At 49.5% G+C, this 25608-nt stretch overlaps 1 protein-coding gene across 1 annotated transcript in view; it reads left to right on the top strand.

Annotated features, from left to right (window-relative positions):
• The window catches only part of SEZ6L2 (seizure related 6 homolog like 2), a 61838-nt gene that overhangs the window by 3213 nt on the left and 33017 nt on the right, over positions 1–25608 (top strand). Inside the window, exons 2-8 of the mRNA XM_040356128.1 lie at positions 9138–9287; positions 12612–12866; positions 15918–16051; positions 17312–17504; positions 17700–17885; positions 20422–20590; positions 24108–24271. Of these exons, the coding sequence (XP_040212062.1) occupies positions 9138–9287; positions 12612–12866; positions 15918–16051; positions 17312–17504; positions 17700–17885; positions 20422–20590; positions 24108–24271 (1251 nt within the window). The remainder of the gene's footprint in view (positions 1–9137; positions 9288–12611; positions 12867–15917; positions 16052–17311; positions 17505–17699; positions 17886–20421; positions 20591–24107; positions 24272–25608) is intronic.

Genomic DNA, 25608 nt, shown 5'->3' with positions numbered 1-25608 from the left:
ACATGTACTCTTACAAAAAACGGAGGCAGTCATTTTGTGTTGGCCAAATTCCAATCGGCCTATCAGCTCTTCAGAAAGTGATGACATCACAGTGATGTCTGCAGCTACAAGGCTTGGTTGAGCTCCATCCGTCCAGGAAGTGATGGTGTAAATGAACCAGCTGACTCATTGATAACGTTACTAGCTAGATATGATATGTACTCTTATAAAAATTAAGGATGTAATTTTGTGTTGGCCAAATTCTATTCGGTCTATCAGCTCTCCAAAAAGTTGTGACATCACAGTGACGCTCCCAGCTACAAGACTAGACCGAGCTTCCTTCGTTCAGTAAGTGAAGGTGTCAATAAACCAGCTGACTAATTGATAATTTTACTAGTATTTACTAGTATAGACATGGAGGCAGTCATTTTGTGTTGGCCAAATTCCATTCGGTCTATCTGCTCTCCAGAATGTTATGACATCACAGTGATGTCTGCAGCTACAAGGCTTGACCGAGGTTCATTTATTCAGCAAGTGATGGTGTCAATGAACCAGCTGACTCATTATTAACCTTACTAGCGTCGGTATGTACTCTTATGAAATATGGAGGGGGTCGTTTTGTGTTAACAAACCTCCATTCATCTTGTCCAGAAAGTGATGACGTCACAGAGAGTTATACTTTTTTAGTGATGTTCCCAGCTACCTGGCTTCTCATTGGTGTTCCCAGCTACATGGCTTCTCATTGGTGTTCCCAGCTACATGGCTTCTCATTGGTGTTCCCAGCTACATGGCTTCTCATTGGTGTTCCCAGCTACATGGCTTCTCATTGGTGTTCCCAGCTACATGGCTTGACCAAGCTCCACCTTTTCAGTGTTAGTGAACCAGCTGACTCATTAGGGTGTACAGAAGGTTCTTCATGTATTTACTTATATGGTGACAATCATTGGAACTGTATATTTTAATTCAATATTTCATTTTTTTGATAAATATGTACAATTGTGAATAAAACTATTTTTTTACTCTCAATATCCCGTATATCTTGAAATACTATTAGTGCCTTAAAAGTCCACCCAGGGGAACCCTTTTTTCTTTTCTCATATATACATCATGTAAAAGCTATCCTAGCGGATGCCATTTATTCCTCTTGACCACCATTGTTTCATTTAATACTTACTAGAGACTCTTTCTCTTGAGACTTGACTTGGCTGTATCCATCTGCAGAAGAACTGTAATTTTATTCCTCATGATCACAATTATTTCATTCAATACAAATAAGTGACAAGTCCTCTTGAAAGGTAACACTTGACTTGGCTGTATACATCTGCAGTTGGTATATAAATCTCAGTACCTACTAGTGACAGGCTCTCTTTAAAGGTGACACTTGACTTGGCTGTATCCATCTGCAGAAGAACTGCCATTGATTCCTCATGACCACCACTGTTTCCTTCAATACTTACTAGTGACACACAGGTTATTTTTAAAGGTAACCCTTGACTTGGCTGTATCCATCTGCAGAAGAACTGCCATTTATTCCTCTTGACCACCAATGTTTCCTTCTTTACCTACAAGGGACTGTTCCTCTTGACACTTGACTTGGCTGTATCCATCTGCAGCAGAACTGCCATTTATTCCTCTTGACCACCAATGTTTCCTTCTATACCTACAAGGGACTGTTCCTCTTGACACTTGACTTGGCTGTATCCATCTGCAGAATAACTGCCATTGATTCCTCATGACCACCACTGTTTCCTTCAATACTTACTAGTGACACACAGGTTATTTTTAAAGGTAACCCTTGACTTGGCTGTATCCATCTGCAGAAGAACTGCCATTTATTCCTCTTGACCACCAATGTTTCCTTCTATACCTACAAGGGACTGTTCCTCTTGACTTGGCTGTATCCATCTGCAGAAGAACTGCCATTGATTCAGGGGAGGGCTGGCATCCTTAGGCCTGGGGGGCAAGTCCAGTCAAATGGCCCATAGAGCGTGGAAAAGTGATGGATCGAGGAAAACAGTCTAAGATTTTTCATGATCACAAGAGTCCGCGCAGAGGCCTCCCCTTTCATCAGAGTCCGCACAGACCCCATATACATCAGATCTGATGTAAGGGGTGTTCTGGGAAACTTGATTTAAGGGTGCATGCTGTGGGCTATTGTGTAAAGAGGGTAAAGAGGGTCTCTGCTCACCAAAGCCTGCCCCCTCCCCTTTAAAAAAGTCCACAGAGCACCCCTTTTTTATACACTGGGAGGCAGGAGAGACTAGAGAGTGTGAGCTTTCCAGGATGGAGGCTGAGGCGCAGGCAGGCTTTCTGATGCTTTTTTGGGTTGAAACTTCCTGTCCAGTGCCCACACATGCCCGGGGAGTGTGGGCAGGGCAGACTCAGAAGGAGAAGATGAGCTCTATCTTTCCTTGTGTCTGTGCAGAGAGAGGAGGGGATGTCAGCGCTGGTGTGCGTTGAGGCTGAGCTATGTGTGAGACGAGACATAGCTCAGCTCTGCAGCCATCTACCTCGGAGCTAACACAGGCACGGCTGCACAGTGGAAGGTGAGCAGCGGCCGTGACCTGTGTTAATAGTGCTCCAGCAGGCATATTCCTGCTCTGCAAAAACAGCATTTGGTAGTGGTGGTTGGTGACTGTGCATAGTGTCACCAGCCCGGGGGGAAGTTTCCACCCTGCCCCCCCTGCCAGCCCTCCCCTGCACTCATCTGCAGAAAAAAAAAAACGTTCACACCGGTGCGGCTTTGAAATTGCGCTACTTCAGCTTGATTTCAAAGCCGCACATCAGAATTAATAGTAATTAAATATACTGTAAAACCCAGTGGCTCTAAAACATACATTGGATAATCCAATGCTTGAAGAATTTTCGATTTTTATTGAAGTCTACGTCCCATTGAGATTACTCCATTGGTTTGGTCCTGTTGATCATTACATCAGGTGTGCCCATCAGACAGCAAGTGTCGCCATCAGAATACCTCTTTACATCAGGTGTGCCCATCAGAGTGTCCCCATAGAGCAGGTGTCCCAATCAGAGTGCCCACATAGAACAGGTGTCCTCATCAGAGTGTCCCCATCAGGGGTCATGTGTCCCCATGAGAGGACCCCCATAGAGCAGGTGTCCCCATCAGAGAACAGGTTTCCCCATCAGAGTGCTCCCTTTAGAACAGGCATCCCCGTCAGTGTGTCCCCATCAGAGTGCCCCTTTACATCAGGTGTGCCCATCAGACAGCAAGTGTCCCCATCAGAATACCTCTTTACATCAGGTGTGCCCATCAGAGTGTCCCCATAGAGCAGGTGTCCCAATCAGAGTGCCCACATAGAACAGGTGTCCTCATCAGAGTGTCCCCATCAGAGGTCACGTGTCCCCATGAGAGTGCCCCCATAGAACAGGCATCCCCGTCAGAGTGTCCCCATCAGAGTGCCCATTTACATCAGGTGGGGCCATCAGTGTCCCCATAGAGCAGGTGTGCCAATCAGAGGGCAGGTGTCCCCACCAGAGAACAGGTGTCCCCATCAGAGTGCTCCCATAGAACAGGTGTCCCCATCAGAGAACAGGTGTCCCCATCAGAGTGCCCCCATAGAACAGATGTTCTCATCAGAGTGTCCCCATCAGAGGGCACCTGTTCCCATCAGAGTGCCCCCATAGAGCAGATGTCCTCATCAGAGTGTCCCCATCAGAGGGCAGGTGTGCCCATCACAGTGCCCTCATAGAGCAGGTGTCCTCATCAGAGTGTCCCCATCAGAGGGCAGGTGTGGCCATCAGAGTGCCTCTTTACATCAGGTGTGGCCATCGGAGTGCCCCCATAGAGCAGGTGTACTCATGTACATGAGTTAATTTCTTAGAGCAGGTGTCCTAATCAGAGTGTCCACACCAGAGTGCCCATTTACATCGGGTGTGGCCATCAAAGTGCTCCCAAAGAGCAGGTGTCCCTGTCAGAGTGCCCTTTTACATCAGATGTCCCCATCAGAGAGCATGTATCCCCATCAGAGTGCCCCCATAGAGCAGGTGTCCCATCATAGTTTCCCCATACAGAGGGCAGGTATCCCCATCACAGTGGCCCCATTAGAGAGCAGGTGTCCCCATTAGAGGGCATGTGTCCCCATCAGACAGCAGGTGTCCCCATCAGAGGGCATGTGTCCCCATCAGACAGCAGGTGTCCCCATCAGAGGGCATGTGTCCCCATCAGACAGCAGGTGTCCCCATCAGAGGGCAGGTGTCCCCATCAGAGGGCAGGTGTCCCCATCAGACAGCAGGTGTCCCCATCAGAATGCCTCTATACATCAGGTGTGTCCATCAGAGTGTCCCCACAGAGTAGGTGTCCCCATGAGTGTGCCCCCATAGAGCAGGTGTCCCCATGAGAGTGCCCCCATAGAGCAGGTGTCCCCATCAGAGTGCTCCCATAGAACAGGTGTCCTCATCGGAGTGTCCCCATCAGAGGGCAGGTGTCCCCATTAGAGTGCCCCTTTACATCAGCTGTGGCCATCAGAGTGCCCCTATAAAGCAGGTTGTCCTTTTAGTGCGCCCTTTTACGTCAGGTGTCCCCATCAGAGTTTCCCCAACAGAGAGCAGGTATCCCTATCACAGTGTCCCCATTAGAGAGCAGGCGTCCCAATCAGATAACAGGTGTGCCCATTAGAGTACCCCGTGGAGCAGATGTCCCCATCAGAGGGCAAGTGTCCCCATCAGAGTGTCCCCATCAGAGAACAGGTGCCCCCATCAGAGTGCCCCCATAGAGCAGGTGTCCTCATCAGAGAACATGTGTCCCCATCAGAGTGCCCCCATAGAGTAGGTATCCCCATCAGAGAACAGGTGCCCCCATCAGAGTGCCCCCATAGAGCAGGTGTCCTCATCAGAGAACAGGTGTCCCCATCAGAGTGCCCCCATAGAACAGGTGTCCCCATGAGATTGCCTCTATAGAGCAGGTGTCCCCATCAGAGAACAGGTGTCCCCATCAGAGTGCTTCCATTGAACAGGTGTCCTCATCAGAGAACAGGTGTCCCCATCAGAGTGCCCCCATAGAGCAGGTGTCCCTATGAGAATGCCTCTATAGAGCAGGTGTCCCCATCAGAGAACAGGTGTCCCCATCAGAGTGCCCCCAAAGAACAGGTGTCCTAATCAGTGTGTCCCCATCAAAGTGACCCTTTACATCGGGTGTGGCCATCAGAGTGCCCCCATAGAGCAGGTGTCCCTGTCAGAGTGCCTTTTTACATCAGATGTCCCCATGTGTCCATGTGGTCCTCATTAGAGTACCACATGGAGCATGTGTCTCCAACACAGTTCCCCCTACAATAGAGTGTCCATCCTTATATTCCCTGGTGTACCTGATAGATAAGCCCTGCTGCCAGGCAGCGGGGGACGGGAGCCCGAAGAAGAAGCGTGCGGCAGGGGGTGGGAGCTGGGTGGAGAAACTCGCTCTAGAGGACAGGGCACACAAGTGACGTCATTGGTTGCTGGGACACTGGTGGCGCTAGCTACCACTGACGGCAGTACAGGAAGGATCTAGCGCTGCAGACTGGCGGGCTGACTGTCTGGACTGGAGCATTACTCGGTCTGGGTTCCGGACCGCGGTCCGCCATTTAATCAAGACTTTTGTAAAGGAAATTGTACATTGGGCTGTAGGCACTGTATGATCATTTTAGCAGAGGTTTCCTGAAAATGATTTTAAGGGTTTCTACACAGGAAAATGATTGGAGAAAGTCTGGGTTATAGTAATATGTGTCGGGACATCCCCCTGAAAATAATGAGATTTTATATACTATGGGCCAGATTCTCGTAGAATCCGCGGCGGCGTAGCGTAAGCCATTTACACTACGCCGCCGCAAATTACTGGAGCAAGTGCCGTATTCTCCAAGCACTTGCTCCGTAATTTGCAGCGGCGTAGTGTAAATGGCCCGGCGTAAGGCCGCGTAATTCAAAGGGGGCGGCTTGTATTTAAATTAAGCGCGCCTCCGCGCCGATCGAACTGCGCATGCGCAGGGCGTAAAAATAGCCCAGCGCGCATGCTCCAGCTCACGACGGAAAACGTCAATGACGCCGACGTGAGCGTCATTGACGTAAAGTCCTATTCGCGAACGACTTAGGAAAACAACGGAAAAAGACGACGCTGACCCGACGCCATACTTAACGTGGCATACGACGGACCTTCGTAAACTTGCCCCTCATATAGCAGGGGCAAGTTTACGCTTACGGAGACGTCATAAATTCACTGCGTCGTCCGCGCGTACGTTCGGGAATCTCGCGTAAATAGCTAATTTGCATAGACGACGGGGAAAACGACGGAGGCGACACCTAGCGGCGGGAAAAAAAATTGCATTTAAGATCTGACAGCGTTAGAGCCTTACGCCTGTCGGATCTAATGGATATCTATGCGTAACTGATTCTAAGAATCAGTCGCATAGATACGACGGCCCAGATTAGGACTTACGACGGCGCAAATGGCGTTGCGCCCTCGTAAGCCCTTTGAGAATCTGGGCCATAGTGTAAGTCAGCCCGACCTTTGTATAAACAGAATGAGCCTGGGATAATTTCTGAGAATCTCGAAGAATTCAGAGAATCCGGGATATGTGATTACAACATCAGCAGGAAGCCAAGGACACGTATTTATAATTAAAAAGGGTCGGGGGTGAAGGGCCAATGTTCTCAGAAAAGATTAAAACATAACAAGAAACTTCGGGCCAGATTCAGAAAGAATTACGTTGCAATTACGCAGCGGCGGCGTAACGTATCTGATTTACATTACACCGCCGCAGGTTTACAGCGTAAGTGCCTGATTCACAAAGCTCTTACCTGTAAACTTGCGGCGGTGTAACGTAAATCCGCTCGGTCGCAAGCCCGCCTAATTCAAATGGGGCGGGCACCATTTAAATTAGGCGCGTTCCCGCGCCGAGCGTACTGCGCATGCTCCGTCCGTCAAATTACCCGACGTGCATTGCGCTAAATGACGTCGCAAGGACGTCATTGGTTTGACGTTAACGTGAATGGCGTCCAGCGCCATTCACGGACGACTTACGCAAATGACGTGAAATTTAAAATTTCGATGCGGGAACGACGGCCATACTTAACATTGGTAGACCACCTAGGAGGCAGCCTTAACTTTACGACACGTATCGCTACGGAAACGACGTAAATTTAGATCAACGGGCATCGCGGACGTTCGTGAATCGCCGTAACTAGTCATTTGCATATTCAACGCCGACCGCAATGGCCTCGCCACCTAGCGGCCGGCCTAGAATTGCAGCCTAAGATCCCACGGTGTAACACTGTCGGATCTTAGGGCTATCTATGCGTAACTGATTCTATGAATCAGTCGCATAGATACGACAATCGTATCTCAGAGATACGACGGCGTATCAGGAAATACGCCGTCGTATCTCTTCTCTGGCCCTTCTATTTTTTGCTTTCTTTTGGTCTGATAAACAGGGTCGGTGCAACCACTAGGCAAACTAGGCAACTACCTAGGGCGCACTGGCCACTGGTTTCCCTCCGCGTCTGCACGCTCTGCAGGCTGCAGTTAGGTTTAGGGTTAGGTTGAGGTGAAGGGTTAGGTTCAGGTTTAGAGTTAGGTCTTAGGTTGAGGTAAAGGGTTAGGTTCAAGTTTAGGGTTAGGTCTTAGGTTGAGGTGAAGGATTAGGTTCAAGTTTAGGGTTAGGTTTTAGGCTGAAGTGAAGGGTTAGGTTGAGGTTTAGGTCTTAGGTTGAGGTGAAGGGTTAGGTTCAAGTTTAGGGTTATGTCTTAGGCTGAAGTGAAGGCTTAGGTTAAGGTTTAGGTTGAGGTGAAGGGTTAGTTTGAGGTTTAGGTTTAGGTCTTAGGTTGAGGTGAAGGGTTAGGTTGAGGTTTAGGGTTAGGTCTTAGGTTGAGGTGAAGGGTTAGATTAAGGTTTAGGTCTTAGGTTGAGGTGAAGGGTTAGGTTCAAGTTTAGGGTTAGGTCTTAGGTTGAGGTGAAGGGTTAGATTAAGGTTTAGGTCTTAGGTTGAGGTGAAGGGTTAGGTTAAGGTGAAGGGTTAGGTTAAAGTTTAGGGTTAGGTCTTAGGTTGAGGTGAAGGGTTAGGTTGAGGTTTAGGTCTTAGGTTGAGGTGAAGGGTTAGGTTCAAGTTTAGGGTTAGGTCTTAGGCTGAAGTGAAGGGCTAGGTTAAGGTTTAGGTCTTAGGTTGAGGTGAAGGGTTAGGTTGAGGTTTAGGTCTTAGGTTGAGGTGAAGGGTTAGGTTGAGGTTTAGGTTTAGGTCTTAGGTTGAGGTGAAGGGTTAGGTTGAGGTTTAGGTCTTAGATTGAGGTGAAGGGTTAGGTTGAGGTTTAGGATTAGGTCTTAGGTTGAGGGCAAAATGACAAATGTATGAAGAAATATCACATGCAGTAGGAGGGTCAATGACAAGGTTGAGGTGAAGGGTTAGGTTCAAGTTTAGGGTTAGGTCTTAGGTTGAGGTGAAGGGTTGGGTTGAGGTTTAGGTTTAGGTCTTAGGTTGAGGTGAAGGGTTAGGTTGAGGTTTAGGTCTTAGGTTGGGGTGAAGGGTTAGGTTCAAGTTTAGGGTTAGGTCTTAGGCTGAAGTGAAGGGTTAGGTTGAGGTTTAGGTCTTAGGTTGAGGTGAAGGGTTGGGTTGAGGTTTAGGTCTTAGGTTGAGGTGAAGGGTTAGGTTGAGGTTTAGGTCTTAGGTTGAGGTGAAGGGTTAGGTTGAGGTTTAGGTTTAGGTCTTAGGTTGAGGGCAAAATGACAAATGTATGAAGAAATATCACATGCAGTAGGAGGGTCAATGACAAATATATATCTCTATCTATCTATCTATCTATCTATCTATCTATCTATCTATCTATCTATCTATCTATCTATCTATCTATCTATTCCTATTCTCTGCTGCTCTGGGCAACTACTCAGGAGGTGAGGCTAAGGACAGAGGAGCTGGGCCAGCACTGCAATAATTACCCACTTCCAGAATGGGGGTGGGGCTGGCTGTAAGGAACAAGGAGGGAGGGGGCTGTGCTAGGAAACTGACTCTTCCTTTAGTAATCAATTGTTCTAGCAGGGAGGGTTCCAAGGGACATTCCTAACGAATACAAAATAATCTATAGAAAGGAGAATACAGGAGCTGTAAGTATTTCAATCTCTGTGCTTTAGAGTTGGTGACAGGTTCTCTTTAACACGTCACTGTGTTGTCTCTCTTGCTCAGGACTGCCCCTGCTGGATGAGGAGAGTACAGACATCCCAGAACTGCTGCACACAGCGTCCATGGGGCGCTCGGACCCCGTCTCCCTGGAGCGGCTGGTACATCAGGCTGTGATGAAGAAAGATTTCCTGGGTCAGGAGAGCTTCTTTGCGGGTGAGAAGATGGCGAGCTGCTGGCTGATGAAGTGAGGGGGGGGGAGGGGGGGTAACACTGGCATACACGTAGCCCCCTGCAGTGCCCTGAACCCACTACAGAACCACTGGCATTCTGAATATTGGCACCCAGTGTCCCCATGAGAGTGCCTCTATAGAGCAGGTGTCCCCATCAGAGAAGAGGCGTCCTCATCAGAGTGCCCCCATAGATCTTCACCTCAACCTAAGACCTAATCCTAAACCTCAACCTAACCCTTCACCTCAACCTAAAACCTAAACCTTAACCTAGCCCTTAACTTCAGCCTAAGACCGAAACCTCAACCTAACCCTTCACCTCAACCTAAGACCTAAACCTCAACCTAACCCTTCACCTCAACCTAAGACCTAAACCTCAACCTAACCCTTCACCTCAACCTAAGACCGAAACCTAAACCTAACCCTTCACCTCAACCTAAAACGTAAACCTTAACCTCAACCTAACCCTTCACCTCAACCTAAAACCTAAACCTTAACCTAGCCCTTAACTTCAGCCTAAGACCGAAACCTCAACCTAACCCTTCACCTCAACCTAAGACCTAAACCTCAACCTAACCCTTCACCTCAACCTAAGACCGAAACCTCAACCTAACCCTTCACCTCAACCTAAAACCTAAACCTTAACCTAACCCTTCACCTCAACCTAAGCCTAAACCTCAACCTAACCCTTCACCTCAACCTAAGACCTAACCCTAAACTTGAACCTAACCCTTCACCTCAACCTAAGCCCTAAACCTCAACCTAACCCTTCACCTCAACCTAAGCCCTAAACCTAAACCTCAACCTAACCCTTCACCTCAACCTAAGACCTAACCCTAAACCTCAACCTAACCCTTCACCTCAACCTAAGACCTAACCCTAAACCTCAACCTAACCCTTCACCTCAACCTAAGACCTAACCCTAAACCTCAACCTAACCCTTCACCTCAACCTAAACCTCAACCTAACCCTTCACCTCAACCTAAGCCCTAAACCTCAACCTAACCCTTCACCTCAACCTAAGACCTCAACCTAACCCTTCACCTCAACCTAAGACCTAAACCTCAACCTAACCCTTCACCTCAACCTAAGACCTAAACCTAAAACCTCAACCTAACCCCTCACCTCTACCTAAGACCTAAACCTAAACCTCAACCTAACCCTTCACCTCAACCTAAGACCTAAGCCTAAACCTCAACCTAACCCTTCACCTCAACCTAAGACCTAAACCTCAACCTAACCCTTCACCTCAACCTAAGACCTAAACCTCAACCTAACCCTTCACCTCAACCTAAGACCTAAACCTCAACCCAACCCTTCACCTCAACCTAAGACCTAACCCTAAACCTCAACCTAACCCTTCACCTCAACCTAAGCCCTAAACCTCAACCTAACCCTTCACCTCAACCTAAGCCCTAAACCTCAACCTAACCCTTCACCTCAACCTAAGACCTAAGACCTCAACCTAACCCTGGGCAGGGATCCCGGTGGCAATGTAAGGTGGCATTGCCACTGGGAGCTAGAAGTTTAATCTGCCAAATATTTTACACTTTTGGTAAATAGAGAGGGAGATTCTCCAAAACGGGAGCCGCACAGACAGGAATAAAAACCTGACAGGGGTTCTACTCCTTACACTATATCCAACACTAAAACAACAAGTTTGCCTTTAGTTATAATCTAATGTGAAATGTATTGTTATGGAATAGGGCCTGTGGGGGGAGGGGTATTATATGATATATGATGTCGGGTCTTCCATTCTGATGGGGACCTGAGGAAGTGCAGTTAGCACACGAAACGCGTTGTGCTATGTTGTTGATACGCCCAGTTTATGATATATCTCGTTATAAGCGGCGGCAGGAATCATGCAGAGGGGCGGGAGGCTGATATGGCCCCTCCCCTTGGCATTCTTCTTGCCACCACTTGTCTCAGGCAAGAGCCTAGAAGGTTATTCAGTAAAGATTTGCATCTACTTTTAAAACGTCTATCTACTGTATGTGACCTGTAGACAGGCGCAGAACGGAAACAAAGGCCCAGATTCAGGTAGATCCGCGCAATATTTGCGTGGGCAAAGGGCAACGATTTTTGCTCTGCGCCCACGCAAATATTTCGATTTGCCCGCGATTCACGGAGCAGTAGCTCCGTAAATTGCGCGGGCGCTATGCTAATTAGCGCGGCGTAAGGGCACCTAATGTAAATGATCCCGCCGGGGGCGGGAATCATTTAAATTAGGCGCGCTCCCGTGCCGAGCGAACAGCGCATGCTCCGTCGGGAGACTTTCCCGACGTGCATTGCGGCAAATGACGTCGCAAGGACGTCATTTGCTTCTAAGTGAACGTGAATGGTGTCATTCACGAATCACTTACGTAAACGACGTGAAATTTAAATTTCACGAGCGGGAAGGGCGGCTATACTTTAGCATTGGCTGCCCCTGCTATTAGCAGGAGCAACCTTGCGCTAAAGTCGCCGTACGGAAACTCCGTACCTTGCGTGCGCAGGGCCCGCGCAACTTTTGTGAATCGGTGGTAGTATGCAATTTGCATACTATACGCCGATCACAATGGCCGCGCCCCCTAGCGGCCAACGCAAGAATGCAGCCTGAGATATGAAGGCATAAGGAGGCTTATGTCTGTCATATCCTAGGCTGCAGTCCGCGTAGCGATGTTCCTGAATCAGGGGCATTCGCTACGCGGGAGCAAAACAGCTATTGCGCCGCGCAACCTATGGTTGCGCGGGCGCAATAGCTTCTTGAATCTGGGCCAATGTGTTTAGTTTTGATTTGTTATTTACATAAATTAGTTTAGTTAAATTTGTTTCATTCTTTTTGTTCATTCAAATCCTATCCAATATCTAATCAATTTGAATTTTTAAAGTTCCATTTGAATCTAATTACACTGGAAATCAAATGTATTCTATTTAAAATTCTAATTTTGGAAGATGGTTATATTTTTTTCTATTCCATTCTAGTCTATTGTTTTTTTCTGTTTTATTATTTTATTTTCTATTCTATTCTTTTCTATTATATTCCTTTATTTTATATTCTATTCTTTTCTATTCCTTTATTTTATATTCTATTTTATTCTCTTTGGAAATTCTAATTTGATTTGAAAACTATTCGAATTTTGTACAAAATTTAGATTCGTTATTCCGAATCCATTTAAATTTGTTACTATTGTAATCCGGAAATTCGGATCCTTCTGAGTAACTAAAAATTCATCCAAATTTTAATTCGGAAAATAAACCAACTGCACGTGTCTAATGACCTGTTCACCAAAAATTAATATCACGTATGTTTGATTTGTGTCCCGCACAGTTGGCACCACCCCCATCCCCACCCTGGGCGCCCCCGTGGCGTTGACCGATGACCTGGCTCTGGCAGGGGTCAGCGAGACCTCCGGGGTCCTCACCACAGCCGTGGGTGGGGCTTTCTCTCTGCCGCCACCTCTCAGTACCCTGACCCCTCCATCACCGGCACCCACAGGAGGCCCGGGGCCCTCTGCCGAGGGGGAGGAGGAGACGACCACCACCCTGATCACCACCACCACCGTCACCACGGTACACAGCCCCGGTGAGAATTATACGTTACTATTGGTGTTCTAGTTATATGACATCATCAAACTCTGTAGGAGTGGTCAGATTTGTTACATTTCATTATGACATCATTACTATAAAAATATCAGTTCAATTTTCCAAGAGTGACATCACTCCCCAGGTATAAAAGGAGTGACATCACAATGCAACTATCTATTATATTTTATGGGAGTGACAATGATATGTAACTGCTCTCCAGATATGGTATATTTTATAGCAGTGACATCACCACAGTAATGATATCCGAGATATATATATATATATATATATATATATATATATATATATATATCATATAAACAGGATCTCTGCTGTCCCAAGTATTTTATATTTTATAGCTTTGACATTGCGACTTTATACTATGTTATATATTGCTGTGACATCACCGGGCTTGATAAAGTAGTATTTTAGAGGTGTGGCATTACTGTTCTTGAAATTTAAAGGTTCGGTCTACCCAATACTCATATAACATGAGGGGTTCCCACCATCCCTGTGCTGAGTTTCCAGGTTGGCATACCAGCTGTGCCCATTATGAAGGGTTCTTACTATCCCTGTACTGAGTTCCCAGGTCTCTACACCCGCTGTGCCTATTATGAGAGGTTCCCACCATCCCTGTGCTGAGTTCCCGGGTCTCTACACCTGCTGTGCCTATTATGAGGGGTTCCCACCATCCCTGTGCTGAGTTCCTGGGTCTGTACACCTGCTGTGCCCATTATGAGGGGTTCCCACCATCCCTGTGCTGAGTTCTCAGGTCTTTACACCTGCTGTGCCCATTATGAGGGGTTCCCACCATCCCTGTGCTGAGTTCCCAGGTCTGTAAACCTGCTGTGCCCATTATGAGAAGTTCCCACCATCCCTGTGCTGAGTTCCCGGGTCTGTACACCCGCTGTGCCCATTATGAGGGGTTTCCACCATCCCTGTGCTGAGTTTCTTGGTCTGTACACCCGCTGTGCCCATTATGAGGGGTTCCCACCATCCCTGTGCTGAGTTCCCGGGTCTGTACACCTGCTGTGTCCATTATGAGGGGTTCCCACCATCCCTGTGCTGAGTTCCCGGGTCTGTACACCCGCTGTGCCCATTATGAGGGGTTCCCACCATCCCTGTGCTGAGTTCCCGGGTCTGTACACCGGCTGTGCCCATTATGAGGGGTTCCCACCATCCCTGTGCTGAGTTCTCGGGTCTGTACACCTGTTGTGCCCATTATGAGGGAGTTTCCACCATCCCTGTGCTGAGTTCCCGGGTCTGTACACCTGCTGTGCCCATTATGAGGGGTTCCCACCATCCCTGTGCCCATTATGAGGGGTTCCCACCATCCCTGTGCTGAGTTCCCAGGTCTGTACACCTGCTGTGCCCATTATGAGTGGTTCCCACCATCCCTGTGCTGAGTTCCCGGGTCTGTACACCCGCTGTGCCCATTATGAGGGGTTTCCACCATCCCTGTGCTGAGTTCCCGGGTCTGTACACCTGCTGTGCCCATTATGAGGGGTTCCCACCATCCCTGTGCCCATTATGAGGGGTTCCCACCATCCCTGTGCTGAGTTCCCAGGTCTGTACACCTGCTGTGCCCATTATGAGTGGTTCCCACCATCCCTGTGCTGAGTTCCCGGGTCTGTACACCCGCTGTGCCCATTATGAGGGGTTCCCACCATCCCTGTGCTGAGTTCCCGGGTCTGTACACCTGCTGTGCCCATTATAAGGGGTTCCCACCATCCCTGTGCTGAGTTTCCAGGCTTGTACACCTGCTGTGCCCATTATGAGGGGTTCCCACCATCCCTGTGCCCATTATGAGGGGTTCCCACCATCCCTGTGCTGAGTTTCCAGGCTTGTACACCTGCTGTGCCCATTATGAGGGGTTCCCACCATCCCTGTGCTGAGTTCCCAGGTCTGTACACCTGCTGTGCCCATTATGAGGAGTTCCCACCATCCCTGTGCTGAGTTCCCGGGTCTGTACACCCGCTGTGCCCATTATGAGGGGTTCCCACCATCCCTGTGCTGAGTTCCCGGGTCTGTACACCCGCTGTGCCCATTATGAGGGGTTTCCACCATCCCTGTGCTGAGTTCCCGGGTCTGTACACCTGCTGTGCCCATTATGAGGGCTTCCCACCATCCCTGTGCTGAGTTCCTGGGTCTGTACACCTGCTGTGCCCATTATGAGGGGTTCCCACCATCCCTGTGCTGAGTTCCCGGGTCTGTACACCTGCTGTGCCCATTATGAGGGGTTCTCACCATCCCTGTACTGAGTTCCCAGGTCTGTACACCCGCTGTGCCCATTACGAGGGGTTCCCACCATGACTGTGCTGAGTTCCCGGGTCTGTACACCTGCTGTGCCCATTATGAGGGCTTCCCACCATCCCTGTGCTGAGTTTCCAGGCTTGTACACCTGCTGTGACAATTATGAGGGGTTCCCACCATCCCTGTGCTGAGTTTCCAGGTCTCTACACCTGCTGTGCCCATTACGAGGGGTTCCCACCATCCTTACTGGATTGTTATGTATTTTATGTTATGCAGACAGTAGCAGGAGGAGTTGGAGCACACAAAGATGGGTGGGAACCCCTAAAACGCTCGGTGTGCAGGTGTCCCCTGCATTCCAGACTGGTCCCAGTGTCCATTTATTTTAAATGGGGGGGGCACAGTATAATGTTGGTGGGGTCATTTCCCCCTCTGCCCCCCCTAGTGACGCCACTGGCAGGAGCAGAGCTGGGAATTATGACTGGGGGATCTCACTACTAGCGTAGCCATAGGAAAACAGGAGCCCACAACACTCTATGTAGAACTGAAGTATCACGTAGAGTGTTGTTGGCTCCTGCTTTCCTATGGTTACTCTAGTAGTGAGATCCCCCAGTCATAATTCCCAGCTCTGCTCCTGCCAGTGGCGTCACTAGGGGGGGGGGGCAGAGGGGGAAATGGCCCCACCAACATTAGGGTATTCGGGGATGACATCACTGCTCCTATTTTTATCATTTATTTCTGACATTATTCCTAAATGTGATATATATTGATATTGTCTGCATTTCTCCTGTTCTTCCAGTTTTGTGTAACAACAATATTTCGGAGTTAGAGGGTATTCTGGAGGCTCCGGAATACTCTGGTGGAAGTTTCTTTGGTGGTCTGGACTGTACATACAGCGTGTCCGTGTACCTCGGCTATGGAGTGGAGATTCGGGTAAGTCTCATAGCGGACACCCTTCTCTACAGTGTATGGACCGAGTGTGAAAGTAGAAGAGCGCCAAAATCAGAACGTAAACAGCCAACAGGTTTCGGTGGTTGAGGGTCTCTCTTCCTCAGGGCTTGGTATTAGTGAATGAAGCATGTACTGACAGAGGCGTTGCTAGGGGGGTGCGGGGGGTGCGGTCCGCACCGGGTGACACCCGCTAGAGGGGTGACACCATCCCGTTTGTTTTTTTTTTAGCTGACATGCCCAGCCTGCCCTGTGCAATCCCAGCCTGCTCTGTGCCACCCCAGCCTGCCCTGTACCACCCCAGCCTGACCTGTATCACCCAGCCTGCCCTGTACCACCCCAGCCTGCCCTGTACCACCCCAAACAGCCCTATACCACCCCAGCCTGCCCTGTACCCCCCAAACAGCCATGTACCACCCCAGCCTGCCCTGTACCACCCCAGCTTGATCTGTACCACCCCAGCCTGCCCTGTACCACCCCAGCCTGCCCTATACTACCCCAGCCTGCCCTGTACCCCCCCCCAAACAGCCCTGTTCCCCCCCCAGCCTGCCCTTTACCACCACAGCCTGCCCTGTATTACCCCAACTTTCCCTTGCCACCCCAACTTGCCCTGTGCCACCCTAACTTGCCCTGTACCACCCTAACTTGCCCTATACCACCCCAACCTGCCCAATGCCACCCCAACTTGCCCTGTACCACCCCAACCTTTCCCATGCCATCCCAACTTGCCCTATGCCACCCTAACTTGCACTATACCACCCCAACCTGCCCTGTACCACCCTAACTTGCCCTTTACCACCCCAACCTGCCCTATGCAACCCTAACTTGCCCTATACCACCCCAAACTACCCTATATCACCCCAACATGCCCTATACCACCTTAACCTGTCCTATACCACCCCACTACACCAACCTGCCACTATACCACTCTATACTACCCTAACCTGCCACTATACTGCCCTATACTATCATTAACAGGGGCTGGTTGGGGGTGCGCCCTGTGCCCGTGCGCTGCCTGCTTGGTGCTGGGCAGCCTAGACAGAGGGGGGGGGGGTGACACCATGTTTTACCGCACCGGGTGACACCAACCCTAGTGACGCCACTGTGTACTGATAAAACTGAAGGCCCAAATAAAGATTTAATTGGACAATTTGTAGAACTTTGTGCTGACCATATAATAACCTTGCATGAAGGTTTCCATTGTCACAAGGAAATGTATATTTATAACCAGGATCCATTTTTTAGGTGGAGAAGCTGAACTTGTCCAAAGAGGAGGCTCTGAGCATCGAGGGCGTGGAAGAAGACCGCCGCTTCCTGCTGGCCAATGAGACCCTGATGGCTGAGGGTCAGGTGATCCGTAGCCCAACCAATCACATTGCAGTACGCTTCCAAACCTATCGTGTCACCAGCCCAGGAGCCTTCAAACTGCGCTACCAAGGTGCGTCCTCCAATTTCCGGACCTGTGTTCTTCGCCTTTTACGCTTTTTCCTACCTTAATATTTTATTGCTCGGTTGTATCAGACTTTATCACTGTAATGTAAAATAAATGAAAGCCTAATGATGAGGGGGAGGGACTTTTATACTCTAATTATACGGAATAACTCAATGGATATGTGCTTAATTATCTTCTCAGCCTACGTCCTGAGCTGTGTCTTCCCTCCGCGACCGGATAACGGAGAAGTAACTGTCACGGACCTCCACCCTGGAGGAACCGCAAACTTTCACTGTGCCCCTGGGTTCACGCTGAAGGGTGTAGACTCCCTGGTCTGCCTGAACATTACCCGCCCGCAATGGAGTGGCAAAGCGCCAGTATGTGCAGGTGAGTGGGGGGGGGGGGGGGCTTACTGGGCAGAAGGTGGAGGTGGTGGGGACTGTTACACTGCTAGGTACTCCAATACAGTATATATGTATATATATCATTGGTGTTAGTGGGAGGAATAGCCCTGTATACAGTATACCGTATATACTCGAGTATAAGCCGACCCAAATATAAGCAGAGGCACCTAATTTTACCACAAAAAAATGGGAAAACTTATTGACTCGAGTATAAGCCTAGGGTGGGAAATGCAGCAGCTACTGGTAAACAATTTCCATCTGCAGCCTCACTGTGCCCATCTGCAGCCTCGCTGTGCCCATTTGCAGCCTCATTGTGCCCATCTGCAGACTCGCCGTGCTCAACTGTATCATCAGTGCCCATCTGTAGCCTCACTGTGCCCATCTGCTGACTCGCTGTGCTCAACTGTATCATCAGTGCCCATCTGTAGCCTCACTGTGCCCATCTGCAGACTCGCTGTGCTCAACTGTATCATCAGTGCCCATCTGCAGCCCCACTGTGCCCATCTGCAGCCTCACTGTGCCCATTTGCAGCCTCATTGTGCCCATCTGCAGACTCGCTGTGCTCAACTGTATCATCAGTGCTCTTCTGCAGCCTCACTCTGCCAATTTGCAGACTCACTGTGCTCAACTGTATCATCAGTGCCCATCTGCAGCCTCACTGTGCCCATCTGCAGCCTCACTGTGCCCGTTTGCAGCCTCATTGTGCCCATCTGCAGACTCGCCGTGCTCAACTGTATCATCAGTGCCCATCTGTAGCCTCACTGTGCCCATCTGCAGACTCGCTGTGCTCAACTGTATCATCAGTGCCCATCTGCAGCCTCACTGTGCCCATCTGCAGCCTCACTGTGCCCATTTGCAGCCTCATTGTGCCCATCTGCAGGCTCGCTGTGCTCAACTGTATCATCAGTGCCCATCTGCAGCCTCACTGTGCCCATCTGCAGACTTGCTGTGCTCAACTGTATCATCAGTGCCTATCTGCAGCCTCACTGTGCCCATCTGCAGCCTCACTGTGCCCATTTGCAGCCTCATTGTGCCCATCTGCAGACTCGCTGTGCTCAACTGTATCATCAGTGCTCATCTACAGCCTCACTGTGCCCATCTGCAGCCTCACTGTGCCCATTTGCAGCCTCATTGTGCCCATCTGCAGACTCGCTGTGCTCAACTGTATCATCAGTGCTCATCTGCAGCCTCACTCTGACCATTTGCAGACTCACTGTGCCCACCTGTATCATCAGTGCCCATCTGCAGCCTCACTGTGCCCATTTGGAGCCTCACTCTGACCATTTGCAGCCTCACTCTGACCATTTGCAGCCTCACTCTGCCCATCTGCAGCCTCACTGTACCCATTTGGAGCCTCGTGTACCTTTGATTACGGTCTCCTGATGTGTCATGCACTCTTAAGTGTTCGGCGGGCATCCACTGTAACAAAGCCCCGCCTCCTCCTCATCCGTGACAGGCGGAACACTGATTCCGTTTCCCAGCATTGTTATCAGTGTTCACTGTTTTGTCTATCACGGACGAGGAGGAGGCGGGGCTTTGTTACAGTGGATGGCCGCCAAACAGTTAAGACGGCATGACACAGCGGGAGACCGTCACTCGAGTATAAGCCGAGGAAGGCTTTTTCAGCACCTCCAGAACTGAATGGCAAGGGGTGTCGGGGTGTGCTGGAGGGTCTATTGATGCTGGCTGCTGGGGAATCTATTGTTGTTGACTTTTGGGAGTCCATTGTCGCTGGGGTGGATCTATTGTCGCTGGATCTATTTTTTACAGGGGGGGGGGTCTATTGGTGCTGGTGGGCGATCTATTGTTGATAGGGGTGGGGTTTACGTTGCAGGGGGTCAATCAATACTAGGAGGGATCTACTCTTGAGGGAGTAGTCTCCCTCCCTCCAATTTTGCTGGCTGCTGGAGGGGCCATTGATGCTGACTTTTGGGAGTCCATTGTCGCTGGGGTGGATCTATTGTCGCTGGGGTGTCCATTGTTGCTAGATCTATTTTACTGCCTTTCTTATCACTAACACATTTCATACAAAATACTTAGCACCACAAAATGATACTTGTTCTGCGTTCTCTAAAAGGGGTGGTACTGGGTGGGTGGGTAAGGGGTGGAACCAAGGAATGGTACTCGGAGGTGGGTAGGGGGTGGAACCAAGGAATGGTGCTCGGAGGTGGGTAGGGGGTGGAACCAAGGAATGGTGCTCGGAGGTGGGTAGGGGGTGGAACCAAGGAATGGTGCTCGGAGGTGGGTAGGGGGTGGAACCAAGGAATGGTACTCAGAGGTGGGTAGGGGGTGGAACCAAGGAATGGTACTCAGAGGTGGGTAGGGGGTGGAACCAAGGAATGGTGCTCGGAGGTGGGTAGGGGGTGGAGTCAAGGGGTGACTCAGGGGAGGAGTTCCAGCACCTATCATGTATTAAATTTGCACCCAGACAGATTCTAATAACTCTTCTACGCAACCATTGATGGAATATATTTTTTTGATTCATGCCTAAAAATGTATTCTTTACATGTGTAATCCAGCAACTTGCGGAGGTGTCATACGTAACGCCACCATCGGACGCATTGTGGCCCCCGATGTCACCGCAATCCACAGCAACAACCTGAGCTGCCATTGGCTGATTGAGGCGTCTGAAGGACAGCGGCTGCATCTGCATTTCGAGAGAGTCTCTTTGGATGAAGACAATGACAGGTCAGTCCCTTCCCTGACAATCCCCCCCCCTGACTATCGCCATCTGAGGATAAAGCCACCCACACATGTTATTCCAAATTCAGAATCCAGGGGGTAGATTCAGGTACCTTTGCACAGTTTTTACGGAGGCGCAGGGCAACGTTTTAGCCCTACGCCCCCGCAAATTTTCTGCGCTACCCGCGATTCCGTAAATTGCGTTAGCGCTCCGGCAAAATGCCCGGCGTAAGCGCGCGCAATTTAAATGATCCCGTAGGGGCGGGAATCATTTAAATTAGGCGCGTTCCCGCGCCGATCGTAGAGCGCATGCTCCGTCGGGAAACTTTCCCGACGTGCATTGCGGCAAATGACGTCGCAAAGGACGTCATTTGCTTCAAAGTGAACGTGAATGGCCTCCAGCGCCATTCACGAATCACTTACGCAAACTACGTAAAATTCAAATTTCGCGAACGCGGGAACGACGGGTATACGTAGCATTGGCTGCCCCTGCTAATAGCAGGGGCAGCCTTACGCGAAAACCGCTGTACGCAAACGACGTAAACTGCGTACGCAGGGCTCGCGTAACGTTGTGAATCGGCGTTAGTATGCAATTTGCATACTATACGCTGAGCACAACGGGAACGCCACCTAGCGGCCATCGCAAGAATGCAGCCTAAGATATGCGGGCATAAGAGCCTTATGCCACGCATATCTTAGGCTGCAGTCGGCGTAACGAGGTTCCTGAATCAGGAGCATTCGTTACGCCGGGGCAAGTAAGCAATTGCGCTGCGTAACTATGGTTACGCAGGCGCGATTGCTCTCTGAATCCGGGCCCAGATGTTTTTTTTTGTTAAAATAGAGGATTTTTTTAGTGTTTTTGAATTGTTTGTTGTCAGCATCCAGAATCTCAACCCTACGCATTTCGTCACTAAGGAACGTCCCCATAGGATGTAATTTAGTGATGAGATACAACTGATAGAGTTTCTGGACGCTGACGTTAGCACGCATGCTGTAAACTAAGTGGCGGCATAATTTGAAGCTTCGGAAGATTTTTTTTTAGATGCGCTTTAATAAATCACTTTTATGAGTGTTTTTTGTATTGTGGACATCAGTGATTTGATGGGGGTACTGGAAGTGGAAGCCGTGGCTATGGACCATTCATGAAATCTTTATGGGAACTGTGCCACACTCATGTGGGTGAAGTCACATATGTGGGACTTTTTTTTTTACATCTAAGACACAGTGGTAGATGATTACCAACCATTGTCAGGAATTTTACTAAAAGCACGGCTATATAAATATTTATTTAAAAAATGTAAAAGTGTGATTTTGGGTTATAAACTGCCCCGCCAACCAGTGTTGAGATAAGGTTCTTAAGCACCCAATAGTAAAAGGCCAAACTGTGCACTAATCCCCATGAGCTGTGAACTATTTAAAAAATATAGGTTGCAGGTCCTTCCCTTTTTGCACCCCTCTCCTGCTGAAGTACCCAAGGCAATTGCCTGTTCTGCCTACCCCTCTGTGTAGCCCTGCCCCCTTCCTTCTAGAGCAGTGGTTCTCAACCTGGGGGTCGGAACGCCCTCAGGGGTCTAATGACGATTTGCCAGGGGTCACTGAATCCTGGACTGTTCCTGAAGCCTTCGCTGCTCTCCCAGCCTTTTCGCAGCCGCCCCAGCAGGGCTGTTCCTGGAGCCCGTGGCCGCCCAGCTGGGCTGTTCCTGGAGCCCGTGGCCGCCCAGCTGGGCTGTTCCTGGAGCCCGTGGCCGCCCAGCTGGGCTGTTCCTGGAGCCCATGGCCGCCCAGCTGGGCTGTTCCTGGAGCCCATGGCCGCCCAGCTGGGCTGTTACTGGAGCCCATGGCCGCCCAGCTGGGCTGTTACTGGAGCCCATGGCCGCCCAGCTGGGCTGTTCCTGGAGCCCATGGCCGCCCAGCTGGGCTGTTCCTGGAGCCCATGGCCGCCCAGCTGGGCTGTTCCTGGAGCCCGTGGCCGCCCACTCAGCCTCCTCACAGCCACCCATTCAGTTCACCGCGGGGCAGAGACTAGAGGTAAGCTAACTGATGAGGAATGTGAAGTGGGAGGGGCTGTAGGAGACTCTGGGCCATATTCTCAAAGAATTACGCCGGCGTATCAGCAGATACGCCGACGTAAGTCCGATTCTAAGACCGTCCTATGTTTAAGTGTATTCTCAAACTGAGATACACTTAAACATGCCTAAGATACGACGGCCAGCGCCGTTGTATCTTAGGCTGCAATATCTGCGCTGACCGCTAGGCGGCGTTTCCTTTGCGGTCAGCGTAGAATATGCAAATGACTAGTCACGCCGATTCTCTAACGTACGCTTGCCCGTCGTAGTGATTTTACGTCGTTTCCGTAAGCGATACGCGGCGTAAAGATAAACAAGCCCCCTAGGTGGCGTACTCAATGTTAAGTATGGACGTCGTTCCCGCGGCGAAATTTGAAAATTTAACGTTGTTTGTGTAAGTCGTCCGTGAATGGCGCTGGACGCCTTTTACGTTACCGTCAAAACAAATGACGTCCGTGAGACGTCATTTAGCGCAATGCACGTCGGGTAATTTACCCGACGGAGCATGCGCATTACGATCGGCGTGGGAGCGCGCCTAATTTAAATGATCCACGCCCCCTACCAGGATCATTTGAATTAGGAGTGCTTGCGCGGGTGGACTTTACGCTACGCCGCCGCAAGTTTACAGGTAAGTGGTTTGGGAATCAGGCACTTGCCAGTTAAACTTGCGGTGGAGTAACGTAAAGGACATACGTTACGCCGCCGGAGATCTATAAGAATATGGCCCTCTATCTCCTGATTTCGGCATAGGTGTCACTGCTACGAGACACCACAAAGTCAGAGACACAGTGAAGCCTGGAAACACAGTGAGTAACACTACCTGTGATTATAGTTCCCATTAAAAGTCCCCACTACAGTTTTCAAATCAGCAGATGACCTTGATCAAGAGCACCTAAGTTGACTGATCAGAACTCCCTTCAGCACTGCCACTGATCCCAACTCCCCAACCAGCACTGCCACTCATCCCAACTCCCCCCCACCAAAAAGTAAGAGAAGGAATAAAAATAGAGAATATATGGAAGGGAGAGGAAAAGAGGGGGGACAAAAAAAGGGAGAGAAAGAACAATAAAAACGACTAAAGAGAGGGATGGGGGAAAAAACATGAAATTAGGACAGAGAGAGATAAAAGGAAAAGAAAGGAGAACAAAGAGAAAGAGTGGTAGATCCTAAAATGTACCATAAGGGGTTCTAATACTATACGAGTGGAAGGGACTCAGGGAGCGCTAAATTTCCGTGGGTTAGGGATGTAAATTCCTTGTCTTGCCTTGGGTGCTGACAAATCACGCTATGATTTTTTTTTTTACTGTTAGGGGTCCCCACAATTTGGGAAATGTTATTAAAGGGTTCACGGCACTAGTAAGGTTGAGAACCACTGCTCTAGAGTACGGGTCCCTTCTTGCCTTGGTCTCTCTTCCCTTTGCGCTCTTTCTCTCACCCATCTCTTCCCCTCCCTGCAGGTTGGTGGTTCACTCTGGTAGCTCCACCCTCTCCCCATTGATCTACGACTCTGATATAGATGATGCCCCGGAGCGGGGTCTGCTGAGCGATGCCCAATCTCTTTACATCGAGCTGGTCTCGGAGAACCCAACTGCACCTCTTCTGCTCAGCCTGCGCTATGAAGGTACGCCATTTCCCTAAAACCCTCCTGAAGTAGAGGTGAACCTTTAAAGTTGAATATCGATCAGTAGGGGGTTTTACTGGCTGCATCCAACTCTCATTCTCTGTAATTTTCTTTAAATGAATTGACCCTTACTACTAAATAAAGGAGCATAAATAGGCTCATTGTAGGCCTGATCGTTGGTATGAACTTGTTATGGTTCTATCCGGGTTCACATGGTTGTGTCTCACGAGTGCCATGGACATCTTGTGGGAAGATAACAGAAGGTGCCAAAGGGTATCGGGCCATATTCTGAGTAAAGTTACGATGGAGTATCTCAGGATACGATGGAGTATCTCAGGATACGATGGAGTATCTCAGGATACGATGGAGTATCTCAGGATACGATGGAGTATCTCTCTTTTTTGGCCCGTGTATCTATGCAAGTGATTCCTAGAATCATTTTCGCATAGATACACTTAAGATCCGCCATGTGTAAGTCACTTACACTGTCGGATCTTAAATGTAATTACTCCGCCCGCCGCTAGATGGCGTTTACGTTCAGGTCTCATTTGTTTATGCAAATGAGCCTGATACGCCGATTCCCGAACGAATTTGCGTCGCGTAACCGTCGCTAACGTCGTTTGCGTAAGCGTAAACTTACCCCTGCTATATGAGGGGTAAGTTAACGCAAGTCCCACGTAGGCCATGTTAAGTATGGCGTCGGGTCCGCGTCGTGTTTTTCCGTCGGCTACGTCGTTTCCCTAAGTCGTTCTTGAATACGACTTTACGTCAATGACGCACACGTCTGCGTCATTGACGTTTTACGCCGAGAACTGGAGCATGCGCACTGGGCTATTTTAAGCCCGGCGCATGCGCAGTTCGTTAGAATTGGGGGCGCGCTTAATTTAAATTGAAGCCGCCCCCTTGGATATACGCGTGGCTACGCCGGGCCATTTACACTCCGCCGCCCCAAACTACGGAGCAAGTGTTTGGGGAATACAGCACTTGCTCCTGTAGGTTGGGGCGGCGGAGTGTAAATGGCTTACGCGCCGCCCACGGGAAATCTTGGAGAATATGGCCCATCGTCCAATCCTAATGTCTGGCAATCCAACCTTCCCTTGACAAACTGTCCTGAATAAACGTTCTGACAAATTGTAATCAAATTCAACTAATTATTCACTTCTTGTAGAACGTGCTTCAAATTAGTTTGTCTTGATTTTAATGAAGGTCAACTAGATCTTAAATAAGGGTTTGATTTTTTTACAGATATGGATATACATAGGGGCAGATCCACAAAGATCTGCCCCGGCGCAGCGTATCTGAGATTCGCTACGCCGCCGTAACTTACTTTTTTTGGT

Source organism: Rana temporaria, chromosome 6 (genome assembly GCF_905171775.1).
Source record: "Rana temporaria chromosome 6, aRanTem1.1, whole genome shotgun sequence".
NCBI classification, from domain to species: Eukaryota; Metazoa; Chordata; class Amphibia; order Anura; family Ranidae; genus Rana; species Rana temporaria.
The sequence above is the reverse complement of the archived record's forward strand: the minus strand, read 5'-3'. Positions and strand labels throughout refer to the sequence as shown.